The sequence below is a fragment of the Meleagris gallopavo genome, chromosome 29 (genome assembly GCF_000146605.3).
Source record: "Meleagris gallopavo isolate NT-WF06-2002-E0010 breed Aviagen turkey brand Nicholas breeding stock chromosome 29, Turkey_5.1, whole genome shotgun sequence".
Lineage (NCBI taxonomy): Eukaryota > Metazoa > Chordata > Aves > Galliformes > Phasianidae > Meleagris > Meleagris gallopavo.
The window spans coordinates 3,372,405-3,384,429 of NC_015039.2; the positions used below are offsets into that span (position 1 = coordinate 3,372,405).

General features: G+C 57.3%; 1 protein-coding gene across 1 annotated transcript; it reads left to right on the forward strand.

Annotated features, from left to right (window-relative positions):
• Positions 1 to 61: 61 nt before the first annotated feature.
• LOC100549646 (protein AF-17-like) lies at positions 62 to 11,422 on the forward strand. Its single transcript, XM_003213077.4, has 10 exons — positions 62 to 757; positions 1,589 to 1,706; positions 5,022 to 5,088; positions 5,356 to 5,498; positions 5,784 to 5,972; positions 6,159 to 6,247; positions 6,636 to 6,991; positions 7,138 to 7,246; positions 8,576 to 8,959; positions 9,653 to 11,422. Exons 1-10 carry the CDS (start codon positions 491 to 493, stop codon positions 9,695 to 9,697), a joined length of 1,767 nt encoding a protein of 588 aa, XP_003213125.2. The 5' UTR covers positions 62 to 490; the 3' UTR covers positions 9,698 to 11,422.
• The last annotated feature ends 603 nt before the right edge of the window (positions 11,423 to 12,025 follow it).

A 12,025-nucleotide genomic window follows, 5' to 3' on the forward strand; every position in this document is an offset into this window, starting at 1 on the left:
TTTTTTTTTTTTCCTCTCCCCCTGGAACAACAAAGGAACGTTTCAGAGAGGAAGAGGCTGCCAGGGCCTGCCCTCTCCCTGCTCAGTCTCCCATTCTTCTGCAGAGGGATGTTGGCAGAACCAGCGCTGGGCTGTGTGCCTGTACAGCAGCTCCTTCCTCATCCCTCTTCGTCTCCCCTAACCATTCCTCTGTCCCTGTCCTTCCTCAGTCCCTGAGCACCGTGGAAGGGATCAGGTTAACTCAGCAGCAGTGCTGTCCCTCGGCTTTGGGTCTCCCTTCTGCCACCCACGTGTGGCTTTGGTGAGTCACTCAGTGCTGCTGTTTCTCAGTCCGACTGCATCGGGGTGCAGCAGGCAAGCGAGGAGGGAAGGAAGGAAAACTTTGACACCCTTTGACAGAACGATCGTGGGCTGTCATTGCTCTGGGCGGCGAGATGCTGAGGTGTACATCACACGTGGTCCTTCTGCTGTGCCACCCTCCCTCGCAGAGATGCGCCCTGCAGCACACCAGCAGCCCCCAGGCTTTGTGCTGCTGGGATCGTGCCTCTCTGACACATTTCCTCCCCTCACAGGGATCTACACCAGTAACAAGGACCCTATTTCCCACGGGGGTGGAGTGCTCCGGGCTGTTTGCAGCACACCCCTCTCCTCCAGCCTTCTGGCACACCAGGGCACCGCCTCCATCCCGCCGCTCAACCGCTCTCCTTTTGCAAGCACCATCCCCACCTCCTCCTCCTCCTCCGTCTCCACCACGCAGGTAAGAGCCCGGGGAGCAGCGTGGGCTGTTGTTCAGGAGGGCACTGCACTGAGCAGGGCTGGTTTGTGGGCACGGAGGAGCTGCTTTTTCCCTTCCTTTGCTTTGGAAGGGAGCTGCCAGCTGCACCTTCCTTTGGCATCACTTAAAAGACGCGGATGGAGAAAGTTGCAGGCAGTTTGGCATCACAGCAACAAAGTTCCCTTGTCTGAATTACTTCAGTCTGGAGACTACACTGTTCTGCTGGGTTTTTATACCTGACAGATTGCAGAAGTGGCATAACCCTGAGTCTGTTGTTGCTACAGCTCAGGATATCCCTCAATGCACGCAACAAACCGTGTGTCCAGGGCCCTCTGAGGATGCATACAGCCACTTTGGGGTGAGAGGAATTGCAGCCCGATGGCACATTACCCTCCACTGCCAGCACAAGGAGCGCAGCTCAGGTGGCAGAGGTGTGTGTTGTGTCCCTGCTGCTCACCACCAGTGCCAGCCCTCCAGCACGGGGAGCTCAGTGGGAGGCATCTCAGCTGGGTGGGCTGCACGTGTGCCAGCACACAGAGCCCCGTCCTTTGTTGGGAGCTGGTGCTGAGAGGTGTTTTACAGGGAGGAGAGAGTTAGTTTTACAGCTGCAGTGTTACTCAGCCTGTTCAGACCTCTTGGCTCGGAGATGGGGCTGGGAAGATTTTCAGCTGTCTGCTGGGACTTCCAGGGAGATATTTTTAACACTCTCTCTCATGACCGAGCCGAGTTCAAGAAGTAATCTCTCCCTTTCCCTCCCTCCCACCTCCCTCCTTTCTCTCCCTCTCCACCCTCCCACCTCCCATTGCCATGCAGGTGTTCTCTCTGGCAGGTTCCACGTTCAGCCTCCCCTCCTCACATATTTTTGGAAGCCCCCTCACATCTGGGCTGTCCATCAACCCGCTCTTAAATCAGTCGGAAAGCAGCCGGGCAGGTACGTGAATCAGAAGGTATGTGAGCTCGGGCTCCTGGAGGGATCTCCCTGGAGGAGTCAAGAGAACAGCATCCGTAGTTGTCCATCTGCCCCCCCCCCCGCTTGCTCCCACCCCACGGATGTGGCATACAGGGCCAGCAAAGAGGCACAGCGGCTTTTCCCCCTGTTTGCCTCCACCAAGCGTCCCCCTCCAGCCCTGTATGAACACATTTGCTGCCGTGTGATGCGTGTCCCTGGACGCGTGCTGAGGAGTTGCAAGAATGGAACTCCTTCCCTCCTTCCACACCCCAAAGATTTCCCAAAGATTTGGTGCCTTTTTACCAACTAAAGCTGTGCAAACCCACTGAAGAACTATTCTGAGCTTTTGTTTATTCAAAATCCTCTAAAGGGCCTTTTGTTGTTGTTTAAAACACTCTTAATTTTCATCTTCCAGTCCTGTTTTGAGTTACTTTCTGCTCTTCCCCTTTGGCTTTCTCATGAAATGCAGCAGAATCTGCTGTTTTCCACTTCCAAACACGAACGTGCCAAGCACCGAATTGCTTACAACTGCTCATTTTTTCCCACCAAGGCAAATCCATTTTTCTTGGAAAGCTGCCTGGTTCATAAGCAGGAAACTTGAAGCATCGTAAGGCTTTTTTTTTTTTCTTTTTCTTTTTTTCCGAGCACAACCGGCCTGCCTTTCAGTTTGCTCTGTAGTTCAGCAAAAGCAGTTAGCAGTGCTCGTGCTCCCCTAGCCCAGAAATGCTGGCAGCTCAGCATGCTGGATGCTGAACCCGTGGTGGTAAAGCTCTGCCCAGCATCACGTGGAGCAACAAGGGCTTGGAGTGGCACAGACCTCAGTAGGGATCACCCTGAGCTCTCTGGTTAATCCACTGTGCCCTTATTTGCCTTAACCGGCGTGCATGCCTGCATGTAAAGCACGAGGGAACACGTGTGTTTATGTGTGAGCCCCTGGAAATTGCCTGTGTGTGTCTCCGCGGTGTTGTGTCTGCATGAGTGCAATGGGAAGGGAACCACACTGCCGACAGCAGCGGGGTCAGGGCTGCAGGAGCCGTGAGCCAGGAGTGCTCACCTGGAATGGAGGAGGGGATGGGATGATTCCAAGAGTTATTCCTCCCCCGTGGCCGTCAACCAGAGAGAGGAGAGGACCCCGCTGCCACTTCCCTGGGCTGTTATTTTGGCGAGGTGCTGACAGCAGGAGGAAGCAAATGGGCTTTCAGGAGCAGCCTTGTGGTTCAGGCGCAGTGCAGAGGCTCAGCAGCCCGGCTTCAGCCCCAGCCCTGCGGCCGATGATGGATGAACCAGGCAGGCAAAGCCCTCGCTGCTCAGTTTCCATCTCCAGAATTGCTCTTTTGGTTTGAGTGGGATCCTTCTGATTCCAGCCAGCCTTCAGAACAGCTCCTGTTGTTTGTCACCTTTAAAGGTTCTCCATCACCATCTCCTCTCTGCAGCAGCGACCCGGAGGCCATTAAGCCAAATTCCTTTCTTTTTTTTTTCTTTTTTTTCTTTCCAGTGGGATTAATTAACATGCATTAAACCTCCTTTGCAGCCATTTTCACTTAAAACTGTGACGACTGCTTTAATCCCAAGTCGTTAACAAGGTGGCTGTGAGGTTTTAAGTGTTCCTGCCTTGTCTTTAATACAGATTACCTTTCCTGGGAGTGTCTGTGTAGACAGATCCCCTGCAGACATAGCTTTCATTGCCCTGGTATTCGAGTCCTTCACAACTTTAATGTGATGTAAGGAAACGGTGTTATCCTGTCTTACAGATGGAGGAACCGAAAAAACTGTTATCCCTGATGCAGGTTGATACCAGAGTGCCTTTGGCAATGCAAAAAGTCTGATTCTTATCTTCCCACTCCCTCAGCTCCTGTCTGGTTCATCCACCCACTGCTTGTCCTGGATCCTGCCTCGCCACGATGACAGCCCAAATGCATTTATCTCCCGTGGCTGTTTTCGAGCCTCTTTTTCATACTTGTTGCCCTGCAAAGAGCTGTTACTGTCTGATAACTCAGTTATCTCCCAGACTTCCAGCCAACAGAATGGCGTTGGCCAGGAGATAGCTGAGTGTGGAGCTTCAGAATCGCATGTATGGACACAGCTGCAAGAAAACAAGACAGCAACAAGCAGACAGTCAGAGCTTGGCTGAGTGTTGGTCTGCTTGCATGTTAAACCTGTTGTGGCACAGCTGCATGCCATGGGGTGTGGATATGTTCTGAAGGGTTTAGGGGTGAAAACGATCCTGAGATGAACTGCTGTGGTGGGACTGCTCCCAGCAGCTGAGCAAGGCTCCGTGCCTTGTGGCATCCCCTAAATCCAGCCTTGTTGGCCTCGTTTCCACGTGTCCTTCCACCAGCACATCACTGCTGGCTGGGAGCAGTGGCTTCTCCCCATATGGGCTGACCAGGTGTAGTTGGTGGCTGAGAAAGCACCACCACCACATGGGTGAAGGGCTGAGGGCTGGTCTCGTTCCTACAAGCCTTGCTCTTGCTTGTTCTCAGCAGCAGCAAATATTGCTGGTAACCAATGCCCCGCTCAGGGCACGGTGGTGTAAATCACAGTGCTTTGCAGTGCTCCCTGCGGGAGACTTCCTGGATTCCTGCACATGAGAAGCATCTCTTCTTGTGTGAGGAAGAGGAGGGGCAGCAGGGCGCCGGGGGGCTGCCCTCACAATACCTGGGTTGCCCAGAGCAAGACTCGCGTGTGCTTAGGGGCTGCAAACAGCAGATAAATCCTCCTCGTTCTCGATGACTGGATAGGAGATGTCTCACACACACGCACAGCAGCATCATAGGATGGTGGGGCACTGGAACAGACTGCCAGAGCTGCGGGTGCCCCATCACTGAGGGGAGGGCTCAAGGCAGCCTGAGCTGGGGAGGGTTGGGGGGAGCCCGATTAGGGCAGGGGTTGGAACTAAATGATCTTTAAGGTCACTTCCAACCGGAGCTGTCCTGTGATTGTATGATGTGGAAAGGCTGGAGGACCGCAGCTGGCTTGGGGAAGGGATGCTGAAGGGATGTCCGTGCCCGCGAATCATCCTCAGCAAAGCGAGCATCCTCAGCTCGGTGATCACAGCCTTCCTTCTACCCGGACAACCGGGCAGCACCCAGCCGTGACCTTCCCCGGGTGACACTCGGGGACACGCAGCCCCTCCTCCGTCGCCTCCCCCGGGGCGGGGCTTTGCGGGCGCTGCGTGACGCGAAGGTTCGGCCGGGCTGCTCGGTGCTCCCATCTAGCGGGAACAGCCCGGCTGCGGGCACCTGCGGCACCGAGCGCTTATGAACGGGGTGCCTCTCTGTGCTTCTCCCCATCCAGAGCCCGACCTGGAGGACTGCAGTTTCGGCTGCCGAGGGACTTCGCCCCAGGAGAGTCTCTCTTCCATGTGAGTGAGCTTCGGGTGCTTCGGGAGCCTTGGGGGAGGAAAGGGGGGGGTGAGACGGTGTGGGGAAGGAAGGCTCGTGTCCTCCTCCTGGGGAAGGCATGGGGCTGCTCCGGCAGCTGGGCAGGTAGAAACGAGGGATCTGCTCTTGAAGAAGGGATGAGAAGAGCAGAGCTGGGAGGGATTGAAAGAGCAGCGGGGAGAAGGGAGGGGAGGAGTGCGGTGCAAACGAGGGGTTCTGACTGCATCCAACCCCCCTCCCCCCCGCAGGTCCCCCATCAGCAGCCTGCCGACCCTCTTTGACCAGACGGTGTCCTGCAGCAGCAGCGGGCAGCTGGAAAATGTCCCCCAGGCCACCCCCAACATCGAGCAGCTGCTGGAGAAGCAGGGCAATGGGGAAGCTGGCGTTAACAGTGAGTCACGTGGGGGGGCGGGGGGGGGGGCACGGGGCTGCGGGAGGAGCGATCCTTGGGTGTGTTTTGAGGGGGGGGTTTGCCCATAAGAGACGGAGCCAGGCTGGGGATGAAGCGCTGACCTGTGGTGTGGGGAGGAGCTGGCAGTGGGGCTGCGTTCTGGGGGCCAACCTTCCCTCGCCGTGCTCTAATTGCAGCACCCCTATGTGCTCCCCCTTTTCCCTCTGTCCCCCCGTCTCCTCCCCGGATTCCATCCCTCCTCCCCCGTGTTCCGTTCCATTGCAGTTGTAGAGATGCTCAAAGCTCTGCACTCGCTGCAGAAGGAGAACCAGCGGCTCCAGGAGCAGATCATGACGCTGACAGCCAAGAAGGAACGTTTGCAGCTCCTCAACGTCCAGCTCTCTGTCCCTTTCCCAGTGGTGACCAGCAGCAACGGGCCTGGCAGCCAAACCCACTACATCCTGCCCAGCAACGGTGAGGGGCGGTGGGAAGCATCGCTCTGTGCCCCCTTATAGGAAGTCCTGGGGTGGGCAGGGGTGGGTCAAGGCAGGGAGGATTTGACCCATTTATGTGGCTGCAGCCACTGGTGGCAGAGCCATTGCTGTGGCAACGTCAGGCTCCACCCCTGACTCTCTGTTCTCACTTCTTTCCTCCTCATAGTGTGCAACAACGATTCCCTGAGCATCAGCAAGAGCCCCCCGTGCAAGAACAGCTTTGGGATCGAGAACTCGCTCTCCACTTCCTCTGAGGTACACGGGGGTCACACGTCCCCCAGCCAGCTGGGGAAGGGACTGGGGAGGGAGCAGAGCAGTGCAGTGCCAGTGCTCTGACTTGGTGTCCAGCTCACAAAGCCTCGTAGCCGAGGCCCAGAAACCAAGCTTCTTTCTCTGGAGTTGCTCATTCTCAGTGCTGAGGGTTGCTGAGCCTGAGAGCGAGAGGTGAGAGTGCTTCCAGGCTATTCCAGCCACGCTTTTAGAGATCCTGCAAAGCGTGTCTGAGTTCTGAGACCTCTCTGAGCATACGCCTGCACTTGCACTCACAGCCCCCTTCCCACCTCCAGCTCCACCCCCCCCAGAGCTCAGCCAACCTTTCACAAGCTGCCCCAGTCCGATGCTCTTATGTCCGTTTCTCCCCCAGGACCCTCATTCAGGTTGCCCCAGCAGGAGCAGCTCTTCCCTGTCCTTCCACAGCACTCCTCCACCCCTGCCCATGCTGCAGCAGAGTCCTGCCTCGCTACCCCTTCCCGGGGTGCAGCAGGTGAATGGCCTGGCCAGGGTGGCAGGCAGCGGGCTGGGGGGTGGCACCACTGCCAGCCACAGCCTCTCCACGGTGCCCATGGTGGACGGCCTGATGGGGACCGTGGCAGGAGGTCAGCAGATGCCCATCAACGGGATCCTGGGGAATCTGAACGGAGCTCAGGCCGCCCAGCCTCCAAGCGCGCTGACGCAGGCGAGCGGCCCTCCGACCTTGCAGCTCTCCACCAGCCTGAGCAGGTGAGGACGGGGAGCTCGCGGGGACAGCCGGGCCCTTTCCAGCAGAAGTTTAGCACCGGGAGGGAGGGAGGGAGGGAGGAAGGGACCCTTGCACACGCAGGACCACGGCGGGCTGCGCTGATGCCGGCCGCTCCGCTCCCTTGCAGCATGCCGAGCCTGAGTCCCCTGACAGAGCAGCAGCGGCACGTCTTGCACCAACACGAGCAGCAGCTCCAGCAGCTCCAGCAGCTCCTGACTTCTCAACCGCTTAATCCGGTAAGCGTGCCTGCCGGCACCGCTGGCTGACCGACTGTTTAATGGAAGACCCCGGAGCTGGGATGGGAAGCGTCGCTCCCTCCTGCAGCCCAGCTCCCTTGCGGTCGTGTGTGTTCTCCCCATCTCGGTGCTGCTGCGGGTGGAGCAAGGAGGAAAGCTGCAGGCAGGGAGGTGTGGAGGGGGCAGATAGGGGTGTGGGCTTCGTTGTACAAAGGAAAAAATGTCATCTGGGTTTTTCCACACCTTGAGGGTGTGAGAGCACAGCAAAGCTAAGCCAAGGTGAAAGCAGGAGCGCTGTCAAGCGAATGCAAACCGTGTCTGCTCCTGCTGCAGATATACCAAGGCTCACAGGGGGAGGAGGAACTCGCTGAAGGACACTGCTTGAGTGTAGAAGGAGATAAGCACCAAATTGCTTAGTCCTGAGGCAGGCGAGCCGTGCCTGGGCACCCTGACATGGAGAACTGGGTGTGGGGTCAGGAGAAGGGCTGGGCAGCTGCTCTGAGGGTCCGACCCCATTTTCCCAGGGGAAACAGCAGCAGGCAGCTGTGGGAAGGCTGCACAGACGGATGGTGAGCGGAACCTGGAGCGTGTGAGAGCTGCATTCGCTCACCCTGCAGCCGCTCCGTGCTGCCCCTCGCTGCCGTGCGGTCACACAGGGGCGCTGACAGCTCCCGTCAATGAAGCTCTGCTCATTTATATCTCCCGTGAACTCGGCCCCCTGCTTTGCACAGATTTCTGGGTCAGGCTATTTATAACCAGGGAAAAGCAAATTTCCAAAGGCTTCTCTTCGCAGCGGCTGATGTCACCGTGTCATCAGCTGCATCCCTATGGGCATGGAAACAAAGTCAGCTCTCAGCGCGCCGCATTGGTCGATGGTTGCTATAGTGACTTCTGCAGTTCAGTTGGGTGCCAGGGCATCCCTCCAGGCTCAGGTGTGCTGTGGTCCTCATCCCCAGAGCCCGGCTCACCCAGACCCACCCTGGGGTGCAGCAGGATGGGCTGGGAGAGGAAAGCAGCACCCAGCAGAGATATCCAGGGTAAGGAGTGCAGCAGATTTAAAAGCCATGGATTGATTATTTGGAAAGCACTTAGGGGATATGTGTGCCCACACTTCAGGAACCGATAGGGTCAGAGAGGTGATGAGCACAGGCTGCTAACGGATACAACAGGTGGTTCCTCTCTGTACCTATCGGGATGTGATGAAGGGGACTTTTGCCTTATCCCCATCCACAGCGTGCTGATAAGGCTCCTGGCTTCTTTGCCTTAGGCGTCACCCCTTCCCGAGCATTTTGTCCCTCCCTTGATGGCTCTCCTCACCTTTCCCCGCAGGAGCAGCAGGCCCTGGTGTTCCAGATGATGCAGCAAATCCAGCAGAAGAGGGAGCTGCAGCGGCTGCAGATGACGAGCTCATCCCAGCTATCCATGAGCAGCCTCCTGGCAGCCACCTCCACCCCCCTCCTGCACTCCAGCACCAGCGCCCCGATGACCTCGGCCCCCCAGCAGCCCCCCAACAGCAGCTCCCTCATGGCCTCCCTCTCCCCCCAGCAGCTCAACCCTAGCAATGCCCTCCTGGCTCCACCACAGGCCACCCCACCGCTCAGCGCTCCTGGGAGCAGCCTCATGGCTTCGGGGACAGGCATCCCTCCCGTCCTCACAGCACAGACTAACCCGTTTCTCAACCTGCAGGCTGATGGCAACACCCCAAAAGGAACGGTGCGTATGCTGCTAGCACTCCCCTAAACCCCACTGAGCTCCTGGTGCCGGGCACTGTGCGCCGTGCACCGCACTTAACGTGGGGGCACCGGGGCACCACGTGGGCAGCAGAACCAGGGCGCTCCGCTGGCTTTGTGCCCCTCTGAGTAGCCACTGTCACGTCCTGACAGACCTCCAAGGACTTCTGTAGGCCCAAAGCAGGGCTGTAGGTGGGCACAGAGGCTCCCAGGGCACCCTTCCTGAGACGTGGATGGGTAGAGTGCCCTTTGCAGTGCCAGCCCTCGTGACGAACGCAGAGGTGACTGCGTGCTGAGACCCGGGGTTTAGAAAGGAGTCTTGCACCCGAGAGGAGAGGTCTGCAGCCTCTCTGTAAAGCGTCCTTGTACTGCAGCACCAGCATCGAGGGATGGGGCCATACTTTTGCAATTCCTCCGTCCCTCCCCTGGCCTGTGTTTGTACCCAGAAGGTCCAGCCCTGGTTGGAGACGCTTAGGAGCAGGCAGAGGGGAAGCCTGGGGCTCCCTGGTGTGTCTGTTGCTCTCGGTGGAGCCTGAGAGGCGGCAGTGAGCAGGGCCAGCTTGGCAGCACAGCAGAGCTCTCTGTTTCTGCCCCTCCGGTACTGATACCTGTCTCCTCTGCGTTTCTCTTTCTGTTTTGTTTTTTTTGTTTTTTGTTTTTCGTTTTGTTTTTAAAGAACATGAATGAAAAGGGAGCTCCTCTTACCCAAGACAAGGGCTAAGCTCCCTCTCACCCTGAACAAACCAGCAGCCAACTCCTCTCAACCAGGGGGAATGTGGCTTTCCACAGTCAGCAGCTTTGGTACTGTTAGAGCAATGAGCACAAGGCTTCCGAGAAGCATTTCCTGCTGCTGGGCAATGCCAAGAGGTGCTTTGGAAGACAGTCCGTCTCCGACCAAGCCCTGCTATCGGGAGGAGCAAAGGTGGGGGGCAGCTTGCCACGCTGCTCCGTGCCCCACGTGCTCAGAGTGAAGCCGTGTTTCCAGACAGAGTAGAGGAGAGTTAACACCGCGTGCCACCAACTGCTGTGAGCACAAGAGTGTGTTCTGTGTGTGCACTGAGAGCACGGAGCATCCTCAGCCAAGAGCTTGGTGGAGGGGGGAGGGGGGGGGACACCCCCTGCTGAGGACACTGGTGTGCAGTGCAGAGGGACGCGGAGGTGCCCTCGGAGGCGGCGCTGGATGTGACCCACCTGGGGATGCTGTGGTGGTACCTACGCGGTCTGCTCCTCCTCGCTGGGGAGGTGAAGATGTTCCGTAGCTGTGATTTCTCACCTGCTGGGCTCTTGGGATGCTCTTTGGAGCCGTCGTACGACGCCCTTTACACCTCAGCTGGACGCAGCCCCAGCCTGAAGGACGCGGGTGGTGGAGCGATGGGTGAGGAGTGGTGTTTGGAGAGCTGCAAGCTGCTGCTGCTGTAAAGGACACGGCCACGTCTGCTCTGCTCTGCCAGCTGCTGGTGGGTCAGTGCTGTGCTTGGGGCGTGAAAAGCACATTCCTGCTCCTCGTGCTGCCTCTCTTTCCTTCTAAGATGTCCAAAGCCTGACGTTCAGCTTGCAGAAAGGGGCTGTGGTCGGTGTTACCCCATCCCAGCCGTCTCCTGAAAGTGCATCAAACCCGGCTCTTACATCCCAAGCCTCAGCTGGGCAGCAGAAACGTGCGTGCGTGGAAAAGACAGCCCCAGTCGTGGTGCATCCTTTCCCCACCACAAATCCATTCTGGCAAAAACAACAACAACGAAACCAACCCCAAGGAACAGCGCTCTTCCATTGGTCTTAGGCACTGAGAGAGGGGATCTCCAAGCAGCAGGGCGTCGCTGAGCTCCACGTTGAGGCATTGGACCCTTTGTTCTCTTCCACCTTTTGACCTTAACTCCGTCTCACAGCCCGGAACCTCAGCGAGGAGCTTCTGCTTCTGAGCCCAGATGTCACAGATGGATGGCAGGGCAGGTGGGGCTGCTCTGAAGGTGGGGAGCATTACGTCAAACGGAGACGTGCTCCTCCTTCTCCTCTTCCCAGCTCTCCTGGGGGGTGGGGGTGAGGGGCAGGTGTAAAAACTCCAGCAAACAGAAGCTCCGAGGGTCTTAAAACGTAACACATGGGCAGACCTGAATCTTCTTCAGCACATTCCCACTGCCCCTAACTGGTTTGCACTATTCGAATTTGTCAGCAGTGGGTCTGTGCTGATGGGAATAGAAGGCTGGTGGTGGGCAGATCTCATCTGTGATGTCTTTCTTCCTTTTTTTTTGGTTTTGTTTGGTTGGTTGTTTTCTGTTTGGGAAATGATCGCCCAGAGGGTTGGATAAAGCTAAAGACCAGAGGGAAAAGCTCCATTCTGATCTCCCGTTCTGTGAAAACTGGGCAGCACGCAGCTGTCTGCTCAGAAATACGTTGTATATCCTTTTGATTTTAATTTTTTAAATGCAGAAAAGCTAATGTTTTAACAAGGTTGAGAAGCTATCGGAAGGATGGGGATGGCAGCTAACAAGGAAAAATAAAACCCAAGGACAAAAAAGTTCCCCTTCCTCGTGGCCCCTGCAGCGCAGCCCCAGCTCAGAGCATCTCCTCCCCATTGCATCCATTGGGGATCTGACAGCAGCTGTGAGCTCTGCCTGCTGCTGCTGTGCTCACCTCGGGCTCTGATTCAATTCTGATGATGCTTATTTTCCCTTTTTTTTTGTTTTTTCCACTGGGAGGTCCCTATGGGGGGGTGCCACCTGGTGACCCCCTGCCCAGGCGCACGCAGGCTGCTGCAGAGCATAGCCACGTCCCAGCTCTGCAGGGAAGACCTGGGAGCAGGAGGGGAGCAGGGAAGGAAAGGCCTTGATGGGTTCCATCAGCGTGGCTCTGATCAGCAAATCAAAGCCCTGCTTGGATCCGTGGGTCAGCACCCCAAGGCTGAGCACCAGCAGGAACCCATGGGGTCAGGAGGGGCTCGTAGGGAAGGTGAGAGCCCCGCAGATAAAGCACTTACACATTCCTCGGGGCTCTTCCAGAGGTGCCAGCCCCTCTCAAGGCACCTCCTGCACCCTGAGGTCCCTTTGGGCAATGG